The sequence below is a fragment of the Sinocyclocheilus anshuiensis genome, unplaced genomic scaffold (assembly GCF_001515605.1).
Source record: "Sinocyclocheilus anshuiensis isolate Anshui unplaced genomic scaffold, SAMN03320099.WGS_v1.1 scaffold1144, whole genome shotgun sequence".
Taxonomy (NCBI): Eukaryota; Metazoa; Chordata; class Actinopteri; order Cypriniformes; family Cyprinidae; genus Sinocyclocheilus; species Sinocyclocheilus anshuiensis.
In genome coordinates this window covers 29421-53959 of record NW_015551101.1, presented here as the reverse complement: position 1 = coordinate 53959, position 24539 = coordinate 29421, and the positions used below count along the sequence as shown (strand labels likewise).

Here is a 24539-nt window from a genome sequence, read left to right as displayed (position 1 = left end):
TATATATATGCGACAAGTTTTAGTTACTTCCATAAAAAAGGCCAAAATATCAGAGAAAATATATTTTAAATGTACATGCAATATAGTTAAAATACATTTTTATTGTCCAATTGTATCTATTATACATTTTTGGTCTAGATTTTACATACATTTTGCAGTATCTACAAAATGTTAACTATTTTACCAAAATAAGAGGGATCATGCAAAATGCATGTTATTTTTTATTTAGTACTGATATTAGATATTTCACATAAAAGACATATAGTCCACAAGAGAAAATAATAGTTACATTTATACAAATGACCCCATCAAAAGTTTGCATACACTTGATTATTAATACTGTGTTGTTACCTGTATTTTTTTGTTTGTTTGTTTAGTGATAGTTGTTCATGAGTCCCTGGTTTGTCCTGAATAGTTAAACTGCCTGCTGTTCTTCAGAAAAATCCTTCAGGTGCAACAAATTCTTTCCAGCATGTTTTCCAACATTTTTTGCGTACATATTTGCATCCAACAATGATTGTGTGATTTTGAAATCCATCTTTTCACACTGAGGACAACTGAGGGACTTACATGCAACTAAAAGTTCAAACGCTCACTGATGCTCCAGAAGGAAAAAACGATGCATTGAGAGCCAGGGGTGTAAACTTTTGAACAAAATGAAGATGTGTACATTTATCTTATTTTGCCTAAATATCTTTTTTTTTTTCATTTAGTACTTCCCTTCAAAATCAACAGAAGACACATGTTTCTTCAAATTAAAAAAGTTTTCACCTCCAGGCTCTTAATGCATTGTGTGTCCTTCTGGAGCATCAGTGAGCTCTTGAACTTTTTGTAACAGCTGCATATAAGTCCCTCAGTTGTCCTCAGTGTAAAAAGATGGATTTCAAATCATACAGTCATTGTTGGAAAAGGGTATGTGTGGGCATATATGTACATATAATCTCACCTATTGTGTTGCAAAAGAAAATCTAGCCTAAACTTTGACTTCTTTCAGTGGTTCCTGCAGCATTTCTCCTCCACCCCATATTTTCCTTTTCTTTCCATACTAAGATCCTGAGGGGACAATTTGTTCAGAGTTTCAAGCTCAGGCACTGTCTATTGCGGACAGAAAGCCAAATATGTGGGAGTTTCTTCAACTTCGGGCACTTTTATGTCCCAGGGGTGGCTTTTTATCAAAACTACCAGATTTCAGCTACTTTCATTTTGTTATATGTCTTGGAAACATTTTACCATGTCTACATCACGATTTTCAATCTTAAAATATATGAAAATTGGAAACAAATCAAATCTAAAGTGAAATAAACATTGCACGCATTTTTCAAAAGTTGTACTTGTTTACGAAAGCAAAAGTGGTGCCAGTCAAGAGCTCCATTTTATGGTGTTTTACATTTTGCTGCTGCCAAACATTTGCAGTTTTGTGAGGGAAAAGAAATCAAATCATTGTGTTTATTCAAAATAGATCAAATGAACATCTGACCACAGGAAGACCATTAAGAGCCTGAGGTCTTTATGAGTGCCGGCCTGTGCTGTGTAGATATTTCCCTCAACCCACAGTTTAAACAGGCAACCAATGTTAGTAAAATGAAATACTCAAGGAAGACATAAGTCTCATTAAGGCTCATAAAGGACATCCCTAATAAGATCCTTGGCCTGACATTAAGGAGCTCTCTAGTGATGGCTGATTAATTGCAGGTGCAAATGAAAGCTTTGGAGAGCGCTTAGGTTCTGTGGATGTAATTTATCCTTCTATGTCCTTGCAGATAGGAAAATATCTGGCAGAGCTACGGTTGGTTCACCTGGGGAGATGCGCTCCCACCTTAAAGGACAGCTCCATCGTTTTAGCTCATAATGGGCTCTTTCCACAAAAGGAAGTCAGGCCGGGGCATGGGCTTTATTTGACAATCCATAAAGCCAAGAGTCAAACGATCTTTAAGCGGCAGAGGGATGCTTGAACAACAAAGCCCTGTAAAATAAGATGTTTGTGAAATATATGTACATCCCACTAGTGAATATTTCACACAGCCCTCCAAGAATTCAGAGAAGAGCTTAACGCAGCTTCATGAATGATTCTGTTTCTTCGAAACACAAGCAAACATGGCAGGGTAAAGAAAGCGAAAACACTGTGGGGGAAAAAAATAAAGTTTAAACATATTCATCATGAGCCACCCAGGATTTTGAATGTGATTTTAGCTGTTTTTATCTGTCTTTTTGTGCCCACGAGCTGTCGGAGAAACAACACGGCTAAAGACACAGGGGTCACAAAGAAAGGCTGGCGTGGAATAATTTGCGAGGGACCCATAAGATTTGTCCAGAAAAGGTCGACCTGAAAATACAAAGCACACATGAAAGGAGAGATCAGCCGCTCGAGCATCATTATGCAGTTCCGTGAACCTACTTTGCCGTCCCTTCAAACGAACACAGAACATTACAACAATAAGCATCTCATTTGTATCATTGAGAAATATAGGGAGAGTGGGGTAAGATGTGTCGCCCTTTGATTTAGCAAAGTTATAAGCAGATTTTACACTAAAAACATGGCAGATAAAGCTACACAAATGCATTTAGGTTTATATGTATACAGTACACCTATATACAGTATATATATATATATATATATATATATAGATGGTGCAGGTTCATGTCACTCTGACATAATGACATCATTATTCACATGGCACAGCTGATTGGTTTGTTTTTGTATCAGCAGCCAATGAGCTTGCTGTTCAACATTCAAATATTCAGACTCAGCTAGTGCTTGCTGTGGCAGTTGCAGTGCGTTTCAGAAACCCTCTACCTTCCCCAGCTCCACCTGTATAGATCTGCTATGAGGTGACTATTTTCTATTTTAAAATGTAATTTATTCCTGTGATGGTAAAGTTGTGCTGCTTAATATTTTATATTTATACAGTTAAAACTAACAAAATCATTTTTATTATAAATGTCTTTACAATCACTTTAATATATCATTGCTTAAAAAATATATATTTTACCAAAAATGTTCTCACTTTCAAATGATGTCATGAATTAAAAACCAGACATTTAGAATAAGCCATGAATGAATACAGGAAATACTACTACTAATATAATTATAAATACCACTAAAAATGTTGAAAATTGTTTTACTGCATTCAAATATTCTGAAAATGTAACCATTTCCTGTTGGCTTATGAAAATGTGCATAATATGAGCAAAACAATTTTGTCACAGCACACTAATAAACATATTTATTCCTCATTTATATTTGTATTCATAATTTAAATGTTCATATAGGCTATTCCCCACAAATGTCCCTTGACATGAAACCACATTCCCCTATGTCCCCAATTTTTATTGCTATTTGTTTAACCACTAGTTTCTCCCTGCCTGGAGGACAAGTTAAGCAAAAAGTTGCACAGCTTACCCCACCCTCCCAGACTTGGCAGACTCTAAGTCACTGTGAGGGGCCTAGGTGTGATGTATACTTTATACGTCATGTAACCCAACCAGCGGGACTGATAATGATTTAAAAGGGTCAGGGAGACAAGCCTCTCTAAAAGGGTTGTGACAGCCCGCCGGCAAGCGGCTCGCTTCTGACAGGATGTTTACATCATAGAACAATACATCCTGATGTCACCTTCAAATAGGCCGTGCTTGACTGAAAGCCTGATTGGTCCCATAAATTCTGGCTCTAATTACATCTGCGAAAGAACACAAGCCCTCTCGCAAGCCTTTTCGGACAACTATTAAAAGAAACAATGAACGGTGCCGTCACACCACTTTGCATACGGTGACAAGCTGATATGTCACTGTGATGGCTTAATGCACCATAATTAGACCACTGTAAAACTCTGATAGCACCCGAACGGCGACGCACGAAGCGATCAAAAGGACAGAGATGTTTCACTGGGAGAGATTGAACTGATGTCAGTTAAGAGAGATAATGAATAATGGAAGGTGACTGACTCGCACAAGACAAATAGCAGGAGACAAAAACAAACATACATTTTGTCTGCAGCTGATGTCCCCCTGTGTCTCTGGAACCATCATGCATAATTATACATAATAACTGAACAAGGAATACCTTGCACCACAGAAATCCCATGCCACCTAAAACATGTCATTCATCATAATAATAGCTACACTAACTAACCAATTTAGGCCGATAAAGAACGAGCCAAAGGTCCAGCGTGTGCATTAAACTTTATGTGGAAGATTTTGAGCTTTGTGCAAGCCAATGTAGAGACCCCTGATTATGAATAAATCATATCACACTGATGACAATTGCAGTAACCTTTTTATATCAAACGGAATGCCACTTATTACTTTGATGTCAATGTACAAAAAAAAAAAAAAAAAAAAAAACTGACTGATACTGATTTAAGACATTGGCTTTATAGTAAATAAAATAAAATAAAATAAAATAAAATAAAATAGTTATATTAAAGGACCCTCAAAAATATTTATCTAAAATTAATAAACCCCTGATAATGATTTGTGTGTGTGTGTGTGTGTGTGTCATAAAGTTGACAATTGCATTAACCTTTTTATACCAAACTATATATACCTTTAGTGATATTTTTTTCAATGCTAACTGATACTGATTTAAAACATGGGCTTAATAGTAAAAAAAATAAATAAAATAAAATAAAATAAAAATGATTTTACAGATGATTTCAAAATTAAATCAGTGCAGATAACTGTTTTATTCTGGGATCTTAAAATGATTCATTCTAACAGCCATTTGCTCCCACCTGAACTAGGTTTTTAATGTTCATACCAGACTATCTAAAATTCATCCAGTTAATTATCTCTGTCAAATAACTTGTTCGACCATCAATAAACAAATATGCTTAAGCTGTGACGGCTGGCAAATCTCATCAAATGATTTAATTACCAGTTATTGGATGACCATGTGCATTGAACTTTAATTATCGAACTCTTCATGGTCAGACAGTTGCAATTTTTGGTTTGCAGAAAAGATAAATGTGCTTCTGCCGAGATGCGATGAGCAAACAAATATGAGGAGCTGTTGAAAAATACACATTTAAACTAACTTAACACCCCAATGACACTGGAAATAAGAGGATTTACTTACTATCAAGCGATGATCATAAGATACATTTGAACAAAACTTCATTAAATAATTCACAAAATTAATCAAATAAAAACACTGAGTTTGTAAAACCTTATATTCAAACTTCCAGTACGTCTTATATAACATTCCCTTTTTTTTCCGACAACAGTTTTTCTGTCTGTGCCACACGACTGATAAAATGTGAGAGGCTGAATGAGGTTTTACAAATAATCCAACTTCCATGGCAGCAAACCAATTACTGAGGCTAAGATAACCTCTTCCCTGTCAGGAGAAATTAACCATTGCTTCACAAAGGCCAGTCAGTGCTCTCGAGCATCTGCGTCACACTTGTTGCCTAATGTAACGTTAATGTGGCATGACTCATTTGCAGTTCTCAATGCAACACACTTAGTTATTACTCATTTTGAATGAAATGCCAAATGGATAAATGTTGTCCCTCACTCCCAAAGAATACTTCATGATGCTTTCACTTTAATGTAGTTTTACTGCTTTATTCACCTCAAGCATCGTCTCCAGGGTGTTTCTATCCCAACACAGACCTTTATGCCTTCAGCAAATATTTATGTATCATTAAGCAACATCAACAATTCATAACGTAGCAATCTTTGCTTAATTAAAATTAATTAGGGGGGAAAAAAACCTACTTCTACAAGTTTCTGTGTTTCATATGTTAGAAATAATTGATGACAGACTTCTGAATTATTGAAAATTTACTTCTCACTCAAAATGGTAATGCTTAACAGTCCAGAGACAATTATTCCACTTGCACCACAGTTACCATAAATACATATTTATATATAAGAATTTTCAGGTTTGTAGAAGTACTTCCATATTCCACAAATTAAGTATCTAGCTCAGAAACAGCCTCAGATAATATTACTTCTGCCCAACAGCTGAAATCTTCATGCTTTATTAAAAACATTTTTAAATTAAATAATAATTTTATGTATTGGAGAAATTTAAACAGTTTCATGGTAGTTTTTCGAAATAAATTTATTATAATCATTCATTATATTATATTATATTATATTATATTATATTATATTATATTAATATTATATTATATTATATTATATTATATTATATTATATTATATTATATTATATTATATTATATTATATTATATTATATTATATTATATTATATTATATTATATTATATTATATTATATTATATATTTTTCTCAGAAAATGGCACACACATACATATACACTAACATTTAAAATGTTTGAAAGCATCTCGTGTTCATCAAGGCTTAGTTTATTTGATCAAAAATGCAGTAAAAGCAGTAATATTGTGAAATATTATTACAATTCAAAATAACAGTTTTCTACTTTAATACACTCTAAAAAATGCTGGGTTAAATACAACCCAGTGCTGGGTAAAATATGGACAAACCCAGCGATTGGGTTGTTTTTGACCCAGCAGTTGGGTTACTACCCAGAAGGCTGGGTTAAATATTTAACCCAACCGTTGGTTGAAAACCACCCAGTCGCTGGGTTTGTCCATATTTAACCCAGTATTTTTGTTATGTAGTGTATACTTCAAAATAGAATTTATTCCTGTGGTGGCAAAGCTGAATTTTTATCAGCCATTACTCCAGTCTTCAGTGTCACACGACCTTTTAGAAATCAGTCTAAAATGCTGATTTATTAAACAGAAGCTGTTGTGCTGCTTAATATTTATTTGAAACTTGTGATACTAGGATTCTTTGATGAATAAAAGGTTAAACAGAAATCTCTTGTAACAATATGAGTCTTTACTATCACTTTTTATCAATTTAACATAACCTTGCTGAATAAAAGAAAGAAAAAAGCAGTGTATATTGTTACAAAAGATTTCTATTTTAAATGAATTCTGCACTATAAATGCACTGTAAGTTGTCCTGCTCTCTGGCACAGCCAGAAAATGCATTTACAGAAAATTACTCGCATGCTAAAATTACTAACATGCTATCAAATCACAATCAGGAATTCAACAGAGCCTCTATATAATTATATAAAGGTGTATGCTACAAAAAATACACAATCCAGAAAACCTCCTTTCACAAGCCTTTTTCCCTCAATCCTACTAAGTGGATTCTGTATCTGAGATGTTCTTAGGATTGCACTCTCCTGGACTGAGATATCGAGTTTGTCCCGGTTTCTGTTAAAACCATTTTCCAGCACAGCGCCAAGAGCCCATATCAGCAGTGGATCTACTTGGGCTCTGGCTTGTCACTTTCTTTCTAGCTTCTCCTTTAGTTCCTGATATTTCTCAAGCTTGTCATCCAGTTACATATCTATCACTGCAGCTCCACGTTTATGACACCTATATGTAAACAGCAGATGGGGAAGCTACTCTGAAACTGACGCTTATAAACCTACAAACGAATCATAATTCAAGGCACTTCAACTACAGTCAAGCTAAGCTACAAGCCACCAAGAAAATGTTGCACAAAGATGACTACATTTGAAAGCCAAACCACAAATTAACTCAAATTGTGCTGTTGCTGAAAACCTGCATTACTGTATAACATCCCTGTCCTTGTATTACACAAATGTATCACACAAATCAATGGCCTTGTTATGCTAAAATCAAATGGTGCTATTGTGTGAAGTGATCACAGCTCCAGATGAGAAAAGAACTTGTCAGCTGATGTGTAGAGGAGAGGGATCACATTCCTATTGTACAGATGTAAACTACTATAAATACAAAAAAAGAAAAAGAGATTTTGAGCCAAAACCAACACATGATGGCTCAGATCTTGATGTTTATCTTCTTAATCCCATCTGACTCTCTGAAACCATCACAGACTTTCATCAGAAGGGAAAAATATGAATGTAAACTTGATTTATTTAACTGACGGTGTCATATTTTTCATTATTTGTTATTATCATCATCATTAAAATGAGGGAAAGGCTTTACTGCTGTGATCAACAACAACGGTTTTAAACTAATGAGGTGCATTCTGAGGGTCATGTACACCAGGGAAAAATAATAATAATACTTTTTTTTTTTAAATAAAGATGAGAAAAAGCTTTTGTTCACAACAAAGCAATACTTTTTATAAAAAATAAGAAATAAAAATAAAAAGGTACATTTTCAAATTCACAACAGTGTTACTTTAGCATCACTGAGCTACTTCTATTGATTTTATTAATATTTTGAATGTTTTTATTTTTATATTTTAGTTTTAATTAAAGTTTTAATATTTAGTATTTAGTTTATGTATTCAGTGTTTCTGACACTTTTCGTATATGTAATATATATATATATTATTATATAGTTAATGTTTATTTTATTGTTGTTTTAGTTTTAGTTAACTATAATGACTCAGATTCACACCATGTCGTGGTCATAATTTTGCATATTATTATGCCTATAAAGGTAAGGCTAATTAATTAATTTTAATTAATTTCATTTAGTTTAAGGGCATTTATGTATGATAAACCATTTTGCTACTGCACTGAATAATTTATATAATGTAAAAATCTGGTTTATGAAGTGAAATCATCTGAGAACCATTGATCTACAACACCTTCCAACCCGCCCCTGTGAAAAGAGCTAGAATATTGTTCAGAGACCTTCACAGAGACATGCTACATCATGTTAACATCTGTTTAAATGGATGAAACAGGCTTTCACCTCATATACGAGCTTTAATAGCTACCGCAAGCGCAAGGTTTCAGCTTTGCTCTTAATGCTTTGAGGTGACATTAATAACACGTCGTTCCTAACAAACGCCTGTGCATCAGGAAAAGCTGATTGAAGGAGAAAAAAAAAACCATCATGCTATTCTGAGGACCGATATGGAGATTCAGTCTGACACATTTGATACTGTGCCTTTCCTCAATCAACCACAAAGCGGGCTTCATTACACGGACACCTTTCTCCCACTGGACCGGCGATCAATAGATGGCTGATTCGGCTGAATTAATATGATTGCTCAGGGTGCATTGTCCTGATTCAACAGTGACAAATGATAAATTAAAGTTCTATTGTACAACAGTAATTAAGATAGCGTGTCTCAATAGGATAAAGAAAGCTCAGAGCTTTTGAGCAAAGTTAAACCTTTTAAAACCTTTGTTTTTATGCACCACTGAGGCTTCTTGGCAAAAAAAAAAAGAGAGCTTAGATCTTCAAAACAAAGACTTAAGTGTTGATACGTGTCTACATCAATATGTAAAAAGTTTTTTAAAAATTACAATAAAACAAAAGAAAAATATGAAACTAAAACTAAAAATAAACAATGCTCTAGCAACCAGGGTTATTATTGTTAACTAAAACTAAAACTATAACAAACATTTTTATTAATCAAAATCAAGCTGAAGTAAAAATATAAATATTAGACGAAAAACTTAAACTGATTTTAAACTGCCTTGGCAACTCCCTGAAATAAATTTAAATCAATTCAACTCAATTTCAAAGCATTTCAAAGCAGCTTTAGAGAAAATTAATGTTTCTACATGAAAATTAAAGGTGATCTGTTATCTGTTATCTAATATTTTGTTATGTTATCTAATACTTTGATGACTGTGTCAAAGTATTTTAAGTTTAAATAAAAGCACTAAAATAACTAAATGGCAATAAATAAAAACTACAACTGAAATAGTAAATGAAAGCTAACAGTAATATACTTAAAATAAATAAATAAAATTACTAACAAAAAAAAAAATTACTAAAAAATTAAATAAAATATAAAGAAATAAAGAAAAGAAAAGAAATTCAAAATATTAATTAAACATGTTAATATAAAAATAATATTTGTAATTGCTTTTATTTTCAATCAATGATTTTTTTATATTTAAATTTTCAGTCATTTTGTTATGAGCTTCTGTTATCAACATATTTTTAAAAAATATTAATAAAAAACTATAATAGTATAAATAATACTAAAATAACACTGCAAGCAACACCAAACAGAATTGCAAAAATAATTCCTGAACACACTCCAGTCTTCCATTGGTCACCAAACAGATAGCCCCGCCCTCAAACTCACACCATTAGTTGAGCCACTGTTGTTGTGACAGATTACATAAACAAACAAAGCCATGTTTTGAAAGCATCACAAAGCCACAGTGCTGGAATTTATCAGGGGGGTTTAACAATTGGCTCACTTGTAGTTGTCTATGTGTATTAAACAGGCATATTTCGATTTTACCACCCAAAAAAATGACACGCACCACTGTTAACAGCCCAAATCAATGGCGCTCATTTTCCAGCAATGATCCCAATTTAGCACAAGCGGATGCGAGCATGACTGTGCAGACAGATGTTGCTGTCCCAGAACCTCGTTTTGCTCGAGGTGATGAGATCAACCACTGCGAGTATCCAGCGTCCTGACATTCTTAAGTATTTAGCAGCTCAATTGAATAGCACCTCCCCTCTGAGCCGCCATCTGTACGTTCTATTGATTGGTCACTCTCTCTTACTCAGACAGCTGGAGTCCCACTCTACGTCTCGACTGATCGATGGTGATGCGATCAGCAGTCGCGACCGCATTCACGATGTCACTGTGGTTTCTAACTAGCTGGCACCTCACCAGTTTAAATATTAAAAATGCTGAGACTGCGATTAATTTTTGCTTAAAGGGAAACGGAGGAAGAGAAGCCACATTCTCTAGCATTCGTGAGAACGAAACAAAAACAGGGAGTGAGTAAACGCAGGGGTCTCTGGAGATGATTCTGAGACCTTATAGGTTCCATCAGCAGCTCTGTTTGTAAGTGGGTCACATCTCGTTGAGCTTTGGGGGCATGTCACCATTCATATGTTTCTGAACATTTTTCACGACAACTCTCAAAGCATGGTGAGATGAAGTAGGTCATCACGACGCACGTACTGTATAAAAATATGTTTCTAGAGTCTATCGTAAACACAAGCTGTAAACAGACTCTAAACATACCTATCGGCGCATGATAGGAAGAAACTGGAATCTGTTTTTATGGGTTTTTGGGAACAAGGAGTGCAAGGATGGAGCACAAATTATTTGTACTGTTATTATTTGAGGTCAGCATGAATCACAACCTTTTTTGCTTCCAGTATGTGACATTTTTCCCCAAGGGAAACAAGATACTCATTGAGAAAAAGAAAAGGGTGAACAAAATTGATGTGATTTTATCCATTATGGATTGTAAACATATGGTGGTTGAAAAGAAAGGGTTGGAAAGTTTCATGCTTGTGATAAAGTTGTTTCAGCGGACAAAAAGTGCTAAAAGAACTAAGGCATATGAATTCATAAAAATTCTAAATTTGGTATTAAAACAGGGGTGAACTCGAATAGGTTTGGACTTGGTCCTGGTCCCCAATGCACAAGGCAAAGGTGACACCAGAATAGACATTTTCATAATTCTGTTTCACTGAAAATACAAAATTTTAGAGACATATGCTCTGTCACTCACATTCAAAAGTTTAAAATATTATACATTTTAAAAAGTATTTTCACTTATTTTATTACCTTGTATGACATAAATATAAATATATATGACAATAAATCTTTATTATAGGTTATCATGGTAGACATGTTTTTGAAGATATATTTTTATTGCATACATCAAAAATATGCAAAAAAAAATGCTGTTGGGGTATACAGTCCATAAATTGGTTCTCTTTGGATGCGGGATTTCTAAATTCATCATAAAACTAATCACTCCAAGGCACTCGAAATTATAGTCAAAAAATTGTAAAGCCTTTATTCACATGGCTTTACATTAAAAGCAACACCTTACATTTTTTATGTAAAGCCATGTAGTTTTTTTCACTATAATTTCAAGTGCCTTGGAGTGATTCGGTTTTTGATATTTTTATTGCATTTTTTTATTCATCACATATGAAATCACATATGGAGGTAGTCAGAATTATGCCGAATTATGTTTTTCAAAAAGATGCTGCAGAATATGACATCATATTATGACTGTTTTAGTGTCCATAGAAATTTATATATTATTTACAATATATTATTTATTATTATATATTTTATATATTATTTATATATCATATATTATATAATTTTTGTAAAGCATGATAAAAAAATTATATAATAATTCCTCCGAGGATCATTAAGGTCTTTGCACACTGAGTCCGAAATTTTCACTCAAGATTTTTGCATGTTAAAAAATAAATACAACCCCACGTTGTGTCAATCAAATTTACACACTGCCTCTGAAACTTTTGTCCGTCATTAAGAAATTCGGATCGGATTCGATTTTCTGCATTTTTCGCATCCGTAGCAAGCATTTTCAGAGGTGTTTTGACAATTCAGAGCCACCGTAGAAGCGAAAGCCAAAATTGTATGCTGGTTTCAATGCCTGGCGCATACCTTTCCGATGCCACAGTTTGGTGTGTGTGTGTGTGTGTGTGTGTGTGTGTGTGTGTGTGTCCATGCGCGTGCATATAAAATAGTATATTTAAATGTAAAAAATATAAAATTCCGACAATAAAGACTTTGGAAACAAAACAGTGACATTTGAAAGGTGGCATAATTCAAAATCCCTCCCAATATGACAAGCACAGTTTAAAACCGGTCAATCGTGTCAGCAGCGTCGCAACGCTACAAAGGTTTCTGCAGCTCTTCAGAGGTTGGTAAACCAAGCAAGCGGTGCACTTTGCGCCCTGAAAAACAACATAATTTGATTTTTTTTCATGGTCAGTGCCAAAACAATTCTGCCAACTAGGACAGACAATGAGCTCGGTCCATGAAAGACAGGGCAGAAGGAGAACAATGACAATATTTATCACAGAAGACAGGAACACCCTCCCCTCATCATATTCCACTCTCATTACTCCAGCAGTGTCATGAATGAAGCATTCTCTCTCCACTGGGGCTTCCTTCAATCTGTTACCACTAATTGACTGTGTGCTGCTGCATAGCGCTCAACTGGTATCTGTCCTACAGAAGTGATAGTCTATCGGCTTCAGGCATCATTTTCCTCCCAGTCTAGCACCGACAAGAGGATACTTCAGCTCTGATGTTTAGTAATACAGAGGTATAAACAGAAAACTAAGACAGGAGAGGTCTTCGTAGTGCTTCACATCAGCCCCTGTACTTGTGTGTTGACTCACTAGAGAGGCTTCTGTTGTGCAGTTACATAAGTGGATGAGCAATATGTAATAACCTCAATGGAGTCAACTAACAGATTGCGGACTCGTATTCAAATATGGTCGGCCTATTTGCTGAAATACACAAACACAAAATGAAGCAGAATTGTTGAGCTTTCAAAATTATATAACTTTAAAGCCTGCTTTGAACTTCATCTTAAAAAGACTCCTTTGATGCGAGATGCGGTTATTCTGATTCAAGTTCCTTAATGACATTGCAAAAAAAAAAAATAGATAAAAAAAATCTCATAATTGTGCTGGGCAACATCATTTTCTCATGGCATATCATCATCATCTTCACTTCTACGCAAAGTTGTCTCACATTTCCATCTTGGCAACTTTAGCATCTGGTAGGAGCATAATGTAGTGCTGTGCATTATTTAGCAATCAGCACAAGGCTTATTGAGCAGGGATAATGTAAATCTAATGAGCTATAAATTTTTCGCTTTAAATAGAAAAGAAAATTATTCCAACAAACGATCTTAGAAAGATAATGCACCAAGGGTAAAACGTTTTAATTCACTGCCAATCAACAGTTTGCTGGTATTCAGGAGAAACAAATACATGATAATCTCGGCAGAAGAGTGCAGACATTTCCCAGCAAATGACTTTCAATGCAGCTCCTCTGTCATATATGAGCAAGTGTCATATATGAGCATTAGTCTTTTCTCTGCGGGTATGTTTTACAAGGTTTCTCGTTTGATTTTAGAGGGGTTTAAATTAGTGCTGATTGTTGTGGGGAGTGTCAGACCATTCATCTTCCATAACATTCATCACGGGGCATCGTGAATTATGCAAAAGCTGCAGTGTGTTTCTAATATTTACTACTCGAGCTCCTCGCACTGATGGAAACTCTACCTGTGAGTCACGCAGACTGAAAATTACCCTTGGCATGAAGCAATTTACATGAATATACCATCTCATTACAAAAGTATTGTTTGCCAGTGAGAATTGTCCCATATCAGAATTGTTATTATCTCTATTATTTTTTCTAAGAGAATATATATTCCCTCTCAAGCCAATGCAGTTCTCCTGTCAGCTTACGCTGTTAACTGCAGTCTGCCTGTTGAACAACGATGACTTGCTGCTTTCTAGAATTTATGTGTTGGGGAGATGATGCAGAGCAAGACCATGAGCTTTTTTCATCAGGATTAAAAGCTGTATATATAAATATATATGAAAGTAAATAAATAAATAAATAAATATATATATATATATAGTTGACGCTCAATAAACATGCTCAAATCAGCTGCAAGTAGTCACAAAAACATGCTGTTTAGATGGATTTTAACATGCTACAACGCAGGACAAATCATCTTCCCCAAAGTATTTAATCTTTCAACTACCTGTAAGTATATATAGAATGGATGGATGGATGAGAAAAATCCAGTCAGAAAATAGCATGTCTTCCATTACACAATATTCTAGGTGGTTATATGAGGATTCAAGAGCACTTACAGGAAGACAAGTGGCTTTGAAGTCTCCTAAAGGAAAACCTATATATACCTCTTGCCTCAGACAAAAACATAATTCACACACAGAAAAGCCTCTGTTGTTAATACAGGCAGCGCCATCCACAAACGTCTATTACAAAGGGGGTTTTAGCAGTGAATAAATTGGGTAACACACAAAATAATCACTCAAAAAAAAAAATTATAACAAGACTATAAAAAATAACTAAATTCTAACAGAATACTGCAATCTCATTCCCAGAACACAGAATAAAAAGCCAATATATTGCGGAAAACCTGTTGATGGATGGGAGGCAGAAAGAGCTATTGCGGCAAGCCATTTGAACCTTTATTCCTTAAAGCTAACTAGCGTATATTTTTGTTACTAATATAGTCTACTAGTGTAGAATAGTATTTTCTATTATTACTAGCAAGTAATTCAACAGTGACAGTGTCTTTTTCAGTTTTTGCATTTATACTTTTCCTGCTTCCTAATCTATTTAATAAACCTGGCATTGTGTATTATGAATATTATTGGCTCTTCGATGAATTGCTATGTTCCTCCTCCTCTGTATGTGACTAAGGATAAACGCATCTAATAAATGTAATGAAAATTTCACTAGTGCTTGTTCCTTTGCCACTAATCATTTTCTCGATAATGACTGCTTGGGACTACCTGTGGTCAGATATAGCTAAACTTCATTTCCCACTACTATTTACTAGGGGTGGGACAATATATCGATATGGCGTGCGCCTTCATACAGAGCATCTCTCACATGTTCCGCCATGTGCTTCTCGTCCGTGCTTGTTTACGTCAGAGTGCGCAGGCGTCTTTCAGGCAGTCTTTCAGGCAGCATACAGCGTTGTGCATTTTGACCAGTTGATGGGAAAAGTATTCTTAAAATGCATTCAAAATTCTGAATAATTTGCAATATAAAATTATTCACGGTATTTAGAAGTGCCCACGATAACAATATCGTGCATATTCATTACCGTGATATATCGCACTACCGAATACCGGCACAATTCTAATGGCGATATATCATTGTCCTTCTCCATGCGATATGAGAATCGATATATGGCGCCAAATATTGATATTTTAATTATTACAATAAAGCGCTCTATATAGATTTCCCTGCTCCCAGCGTCTAAAAATGCGTGGAAATCGCGGTCGCACCATTTCCACCTTCTTTCCAAACCGCTCTGAGCAACCACGAACCGCGTTCTCTATGAAGATGGGGAAGCACGAGGAACCGAAGGATAAGCAGATTTCCAGTCTGTATTAGCTCTACTGCTATATATATGTTTATGGAAATGAGAACTAAAAAACTGCCCCGGTACAGCTATTAGCGTGGACCATAGGCACCGATCACGTTATTACTGCAGAGCACATAATCAGTCCATGAGTAGTCTAACCTCTCCGCTCGGATCGCAGGTGGATTTCCCTCACTAACTATACGAGTGAGAGAGTGCCGCCGGCGCGTCCAGTTTTATGTCAACAAAACTGAATGCTCTCCCTCTCTCTCAGATATTGCAAGTGTGCGTTATGCAGTGGGCACCAACTGGCAGAAACATAAATCTGCACCTATGGCATGGGCGACGAAACAAAACCTCGTCAGTGCCGTAATGCGGAGCAGAATTGTGCAGTGTGTGTGCTTGCTTACATTCTCTCTATATATATAGGCTATATATAAAGTTGATAAGCAGTTAAATGTGTTGGTTTACACACAAAGAAAAGTGTAAGCTTTTAATAAGTCCAAGAATAAAATTATTAATTTACTTAGCATGTTAAATTTGTTTTACAGAACTTTTGTGCTGTTTTCTAACAGTTTGGACTTAATAAAGAGAGAAAACTTGCACTTAACCTTTTCACAGGCATTTTGTTTTCATAGTTAGACAGATATCGTGATGTATCGTTACAGGATTGTCTAGCAATATATCGATTATCGCAGAATCGCTGTATTGTGATATTATCGTATCGTGAGTCATGTATCGTGATTCGTATCGTATCGTGAGGTACCCTGCGATTCCCACCCCTACTATTTACACTTTCAACCAACTTTACAACTAACTATTCATTAGGCACTAATAATTCTTTATGTTACCTTCAGCTATTCAAACAGTAGCTATAGGAATACTTTAGCTAGTATCTATTCTAGTTTTCCTAAAGTGTGTGTTTCAGTAGTTAACTAATTGGACTATACTATACCTTGACAAGTAGAAAAGGCAGTTTTAACTTGGTAAGAAATTTTACAAGTAACAACTGGGATATAGTATTGTTTTGTGAATAGATACTAGTATCTAATAATGCTAATAGTTACTAATAATGCTAGTCAAACTGGAATAGATGATAGTAGCTTTTGGATAACTACTGCTAACTTTTGGGTAACTACTTTTTGGATGTACCAGAACTTTTGGATATACCAGTTTTCTAAATAAGAAATAAGCACTAGTAAAACCCGGAACAAGCACTTGTACCAACTAATCCTACTAGCCAGAAGTACTGTAAATAGTTGATATCTGAACTACCCTAGTGAAAATTAACCTAAGGTTTTATTATAGTAAAAGTTTAGTAACTATGGATTTTTGACGTATTGATTATCATTTGTATAACCACAGTTTTACTACAAATACCATGGTTAAACTATGGTTAGTGTAGCAAAACCATGATTAATTTGTGGTCACCATCGTTTAACTAACAAATTAACCATGGCTTTGGTTCTGTTTTTTTTTTAGTTTGTTTGTTTTATTTGTAGTAAAACCATTGTTAATTTTTGTAAGGGCACTGAGGGCACAGATCCCGATAGAACTCAATAATGATTAAATCTATACTTGTCAGAACTGGGATGTCTAGAATCCAATGAATAGTTGTGCCACTAAAAAATAGCAGTTGCAATTCTATTAGTATTAACTGAAATAAGTACTAATAACATAACAGTAGATTTTAGCTAGCAAAAAGCTAAAAATGTTAAACCAGCTTGCCATACGCGATTCTCACACCATGCTCCAACACAGGAGCGTTTCCCATGTAAGCCAAGAAAACTACCAAATGAAGCTGAAAACAGTCTTTTTAAGAACACCAACACCACACTAAACCACTCGACAAAATGGCAATGCCAGTATAAGATTTCAGAGAGAACTAAAGATGACCGGTATATGTTTCGAGACGAATTAGACAGTGCGCGCTAATGTCACTCCATAAAGTCAATGCAATTGTGCTGTTATTCTGCAATGCGTGCGTTCTTTGTTTAAAATCTACGTTAAACATGTGCATTAAATATACATAAGGACTATTTTATATTCATGTAACCGCTTTCAGATCACCAGCATGTAATACTGACTTCTGGTTGTGAGATACGGACTTGCGTCCCTCTCATCAGCAGCACTAGGGTACCGTTACTGTACTTTTCTCCAGCTAAACAACCAAAAACACCATCCAGAGCAGTCAAACGTGCCAAAGAACTCCTCACATGGTAGCTTTTACGATGTAGACAGTTGCAGATAAACTATGAGAGCTTTGAGAGTAGTGCATATACTGCGAGCGCACATATGTTGTTTACACACTGCTCTCGCTTCGATACTAAACATAAGCTTTCATACATACTCCGCTTGTCTTACCTTTATGCAGAAACGTTGCGAAAATCACGAAGAAAAAGAGTGAAATAGAGTGAGATCCGAGTCCCGAGATCGCCATGTTGAACACCTGCTTCAGACTGGCGGCGCTAAATCACCTAGAGACGCTCGCAGGATCATGAGATGCGGAGAATCGGGAGGGAGTAAACACGCACGCACGCACGCACGCACGCAAGCAGACACAAACGAGCGCGAGCGCACAAAGTAGGCTATGCAGTTCTACTGCTAACATATCGCCTGTCAATTACAGAAAGTGTCTGTTTCGTTCAAACTGCGCGAAATATTACTTTTATTGAATTATCCCTTAATATTCTTTTGATTTACGTGAAGGTGTACAGTCAGTCGGTCGCGGTCACTAAAACAAAACAAACCCTGACAGGATTATCAGAACGCTAACATAAAGTTCTTAATCAGCTTTTAATACATTTTTAAACTATCTATCTATCTATCTTGCTCATAACTCCAAGGTGAGTAAAACATTAATAAAAAACAAATACCAACAAATTTGCTTAGAATGGATTTACAATATTTACATTTTTGTGCTTTCATTTGAACAAAATGAATCATTTGGGCGGTGTGTGTGTGTGTGTGCATTAAGCCTTTCTCTATCACATCACAGTGTTTCAAACACAAACAGCGTCCCCTATGTTCATGAGCTAGGCAGAGCAGCCTCAACACAACCGATATCAGAGGTTATATTTAAAATGTTGTTTTATTAGCTCCTCACCATTATGGCATATTAAGACAAAACATATTTGAAATATAGATCCAGACACAATAAACATCGAAAGCTTTTAAAAGAAGAGTAAAAACAAGCACATAAGTGACCGCAAATTACAGCGATGTCATTGCAGTTGTCCAGCTGCCCACCCATAAATCACACAGAATACTCATCCATCTGTGTATGAGTATTTGTAGTGATTTATGAGTGCAATCATTTTGTTGCATTCCATTGCATTAACCCGTCAGTCATCTTAAGTTAGCAAAATGCAAATGAACTCCTGAGCATCCTGCATTTCACTTTCTTTGATGGAGCTGACCGTTAGTCTAAATTTATTTGAAATGTCTTCTCTACAATTTGGTGACAGTTTACATTACATTTTGCATATATATTACTACAGTTAACTGTAATAGCAACATGAACAGTTGATTTTCACAGGTGATTCCATAAAATAATTACACATTAAGCACGTTCATTTATTTAGTAGGGCTACTTGCTAATTTATTACACTCTAACATAATCAATTTTACCTTCATCCTACAAGGCTCAAAGGAAATTGAAGTAATTAAATGAATAGTTCACCTAAAAATGAAAATTTGAAATGGTTTAAAGTTTAAAATGTCTTAATGGTGGATTTGTTTATTACAAACATGCATATTTTTGCTTCAAGTCAAGTCAAGTCACCTTTATTTATATAGCGCTTTTAACCATACAGATTGTGTCAAAGCAACTTGAATTCAGTGATGTCATCATCCAGCTCAGTTCAGGTTAAATAGTATCTGTGAATTAAATAGGAAAATAGTGTGTCAATAATGCAAAATGACAATAGTAAACACTCAATTTTCACAGGATGTTAATTGATGGACTGGAGTCGTGTGGTTGTGGATTATTGTGATGTTTTTATCAGCTGTTTGGACTCCCATTCTGACGGCACCCATTTAATTCCATTGGTGAACAAGTGATGCAATGCTACATTTCTACTACTTTGTTCGGATGAATTAACAAACTGGTCTACATCTTGGATGACCTGAGGGTGAGTAAAGTTTCAGTAAATTTAAATTTTTGGCTGAACTATTCCTTATCATTTATTCCCTAATTTTAAGATAATATTGTAAAAACCTATACTGTTCCACAGGCTTTCAGTATTTATAATTAGAAGTAAGCTGTAAACAAAAACCAAACCAACTTTCTTTGGCCACTCATTTGTTTTCTGGACATGGTAGTGTCACATTTATTTTTCTGTTCTACCTGCCTTGACCTAGTTTTCCTGTGTTCCTTGATTAGTTCATTTGGTTCCACCTGTGTTTATTCATTATCTGATTTGTCTTTGCTCATTTAAGCCCTGTGTTCTCCCAAGTTCCTTTGTCCTGTATTAGTTTGTGTTTAGGTGTTTGTGGTTGTCTTTTCTCTTGAGCTTCTGTTTGAATTAAAGACTGTTTGGTGGATTACTCCTGTGTCGTACGCTTGTCTACAGCCACAATCCGTGACAGAATACAGTACCATAAACAAGATGGGCTGAGGACCAGCTATGGTGCCTGTGGCAAGGTGGTCGGCCTTTGGAGAGGTATGTCGAGAAATTTATCGAGTTTTCCTATCTGTTGAACTGGCCTGATGCCTTACTATGCGCCTGTTTTCAGTTGGGACTGGACGAGAATACCATTCGCTGTAGTTCTCCCATATGTGATTTCTCTTTGGTCGAGTTAATCAGTCTCATCATGTGAAAGCCCGCAGGTGATGGAGATTTACCGCTGATTACAGAACCAGCTTTACTGATAAGATGCGCGTTAAATATCGCATGCGATTTATCGTGCAGCCCTAGTCTCATCCTGTATTTAAATGGCTCTAACTTTGAGGTAGAGGAAGTTAGAAAAGATAAGAGCCGTTCTCGTCCAGCCCCTACTGGGAACCAGTACTGAGCTCACCCCTGGCCAATGGCTCCGGCCACCCCTATCCTTCTGTGTCTCCCCGAGCCCGTAGGTGGCCATTCAACAGCACTGGGATGCACCTGAGACCCAAAGTGGCAGATCCTGCATATACATCTCTCCGGTCAGCGCTCAAAGCCGCCTCCCTTCGTCCGTCTCCAGTACCAAGACCCTTTTCTGTCCTCAGCCCAGAAACACCGGCCGCTCCACTCTCAAGCTTGCCGGCTGATTCACTTTCCAGACCTATGATAATATCAGCCTTTTCTTTAACCTCAGCCCAAAAAAGGAGGATGAGGAGGAAAAGACTGTTTTCAGCCCTTATCCTCTCTCCAGAGTCCGCTCCAGGATGCGCTCCAGAGTCCACTCCTGCCCGTAAGTCTGCTCCAGAGTCCACTCCAGCCCACAAATTTACTCCAGAGTGTCAGCCCAGTCCTGAGACTGTTAAAACCTCAGCCCAAAGGAGGAAGAGGAAAAGGAGACTGTCCTCCATGGCTCCAGACCCAGAGTCCGCTCCAGTGTCGGCTCCAGCCCCTGAGTCCGCTCCAGCCCCAGAACTCAGCCAGGAGAGCATTGTACTGTCCATAATGGCACTAGCATGTGTATGTGTGTCTGGGCCACACATTGGCTCCAGCCCCTGACCAGAGTCCAGTACAGGCTCCAGCCCCTGATCAGAGTCCCAAGTTTGCTTCGTCCCCAGAGCTCAGTTACGAGCTGGCTCTCATCCCAGAGCTCAGCACAGTTCCTGTTCACATCCCAGAGTCCTGCTCAGTGGTCACTGTGCTTGCGGAACCTGCGATTGTTGAAACCGAAATTACCTTGACTCTGACTATAACAGCAGTGGCTATTATGTGTGTTTGGACTGCACACATACCCATAATTTCCAGAAAGAAAATTTTGGGGTGGGGCTATACCCTGACGGCTGACGTGGCCGTCCTGATTCCCTGTTCTCCGGTCTTTTGCATCTCAGCCAAAGAGGCCGTCAGTGTCTCCCGTGCTTCTAAGTCCCTCGTCTCAGCCATGGAGGCTGATTGGATCTCAAGCTCACCCTGCTCACTGGTTGCGGTCACTATGGCTATCACTAGCCTCCTCATTACGTTAATGGGGACCGTTCCCTGTTCTGATGCCCTCGTCTTCTGCGATACAGTCACGGCGATCGTTCCAGAGCCTCTGGCTCTTCCAGACACCACCAAAGAGGCCATCTCCGAGCAGGTGCGCCGCTAGCAATTTTGGGCCCTATGAAAGAATATGAAGTTGGGCCCCCTACCGCACCAAACATACACCGTATTGGGACACCCCCTTCTAAGGAACAGGTTTGACTACTTTAGGTTCTCAATCATGATCTTACTCAGCTAAATGTGACTATTAGCTTAACGGCTGTATTCTTTCTTTGCTAGCTACTTATGCACATACAGCATACAATGTTAAAAATGTTCTACGTTATGAACCTTAACCCAAAAACCTTTAGCTTCATACACCGTAGATAATTGTGACCCTGCCTGTGGAAACCCAGCTAAAGCATTTTTTTTTTAAACAGTGGATGAGTAATTCACTCCTTGATCTGCTTAATAAAAGCCTCCTTTGAGATCGTCTTGACAGACATGTTTATTGTGTATTATTTTCAATGTGTTTATTGCTAATAATGATATTCTAGGGAATTGTGTGCTTCTAATTTTATACCAATAGTTTGAACAGGACCCTTTTCTATTCTAAAACAACAATGCCTCCATGTATAAGGCAAGGTTCTCAATCATGATCTTACTCAGCTAAATGTGACTATTAGCTTAACGGCTGTATTCTTTCTTTGCTAGCTACTTATGCACATACAGCATACAATGTTAAAAATGTTCTACGTTATGAACCTTAACCCAAAAACCTTTAGCTTCATACACCGTAGATAATTGTGACCCTGCCTGTGGAAACCCAGCTAAAGCATTTTTTTTTTAAACAGTGGATGAGTAATTCACTCCTTGATTTGCTTAATAAAGGCCTTCTTTGAGATCTTTTTGACAGACATGTTTATTGTGTATTATTTTCAATGTGTTTATTTCTAAGTTTAGTGTGGCAAAATAGAAGCACAGCCATAATTCGCATGCAGTGTATCTGGTTGCCATGACAACCTCACGTGTGACTCTAGGCTACGTAGGACGGGACGAAACCATGCAGTGAATGGGGGAAGATAATTTTGCTGGAAATGCAGAAATAAGCCGTAATTGTTTTATTTGTAACTCTTTGGTAGTGGTAGATACATTTATAATTTCTATTACATTACTACTACTACTACTACTGTTACTACTTATAAAACAGATCTCTGGGGGCCGCAAAAGTGCGTGGTCCTTTAGCATCATCCTAACTTTCCCCCCCTTAGCGGCGCCCCTGTCTCCGAGACACCTATTCCTGCACCTCCCTGAACTCGCTGATCCGCCCTGGAGGCCTTCCTTGTCTCCGCCCTGTTCCTGCCCTGCACCAGCCTTCAGGGCGACTGCCCCCCCTCCCTGGTGGAACGGTTACGATATGTCAGTTTGTCGATATATGATACGATATGTCGATGGGGCGATATGTCACGTTTATGTTTCTGTTCTACCTGCCTTGACCTAGTTTTCCTGTGTTCCTTGATTTAGTTCATTCGGTTCCACCTGTGTTTATTCATTATCTCATTTGTCTTTGCTCATTTAAGCCCTGTGTTCTCCCGAGTTCCTTTGTCCTGTATTAGTTTGCGCTTAGGTGTTTGGTTGTCCTTTTCTCCTGAGTTTCTGTTTGAATTGACTGTTTGGTGGATTACTCCTGCGTCGTGCGCTTGCCTACAGCCACAATCCGTGATGGTAGATTGGTAATACCATGGTATACTTTTAATATACTTTTGAAGTAATATGCAAATAGTATTATAATTGTTATAATCATTCAGAATAATATGTCAACTAAGTATTTCCATCTGATATAACATTTTGTTGAATACTCAAACTTTACAAGTTGTTTAAGTGACTTGTAGCTCTTCCCAGAGGATGTCAAAATGTTTTTGCTCAGCACCTCTAAATAAACACTAATTTAATGAAGTGTATCCCAAGGTTACAACCAAAGCACTTTTTTCTTTTTTTTTTTACCCAACAGTTGCTATCAAGAATTATGAATAGGCTGAATCATTAATTACATTGACAAATACTCATTCAACAATACTTCTCTGGAACCAAGTGAGGCAAACCTATCCATATAAATAGCCTTATTCACAGTGGACCTGAGAGACCAAAGCCTAGAAGACTTAGCTGTTTAAATCTTGAATGTAATCGAATTCTTAACTAAAGAATTGCAGCATATAGCTGTGTGCTAGGAGCGGCATAAAAAAGGAAACTAGGGAAAAATAAACAGAAAATTACAGCAGAGAAGTGCAGGGATTGGAACAGTGTAGTGTATCATCTGCCCTGTCTTTATTCTGCATTCTGTCTGCTCGGTTACTGGTACTGCCATCTAATTGCTCAATCTATTTGCATATTTTTTCCAAGTGTTTCATGTCAATCCTCATTCTACAGCAGACACAGATAGCATTTAGAACCAAATTTTAATCTCCCAGCCCGTTTTCTTTGCAATGATTGAATTCCACGCATCAAATTCACTTTTGATATCATTATCCGTGGCAGGCTGCCAACTCTAACGTTCTTAAAGGTAGCAAA

General features: G+C 36.7%; 1 protein-coding gene across 3 annotated transcripts in view; it reads right to left on the bottom strand.

Moving 5' to 3' along the window:
• LOC107662762 (cell adhesion molecule 1-like) overlaps nt 1-18379 on the bottom strand; it is a 188599-nt gene extending 170220 nt beyond the window's left edge. For all 3 annotated transcript variants that reach the window (XM_016452841.1, XM_016452842.1, XM_016452843.1), the window contains exon 1: nt 18220-18379. In XM_016452841.1, coding sequence (XP_016308327.1) covers nt 18220-18295 — 76 coding nt within the window. In that variant the 5' untranslated portion in view covers nt 18296-18379. The remainder of the gene's footprint in view (nt 1-18219) is intronic.
• Between the last annotated feature and the right edge of the window lie 6160 nt (nt 18380-24539).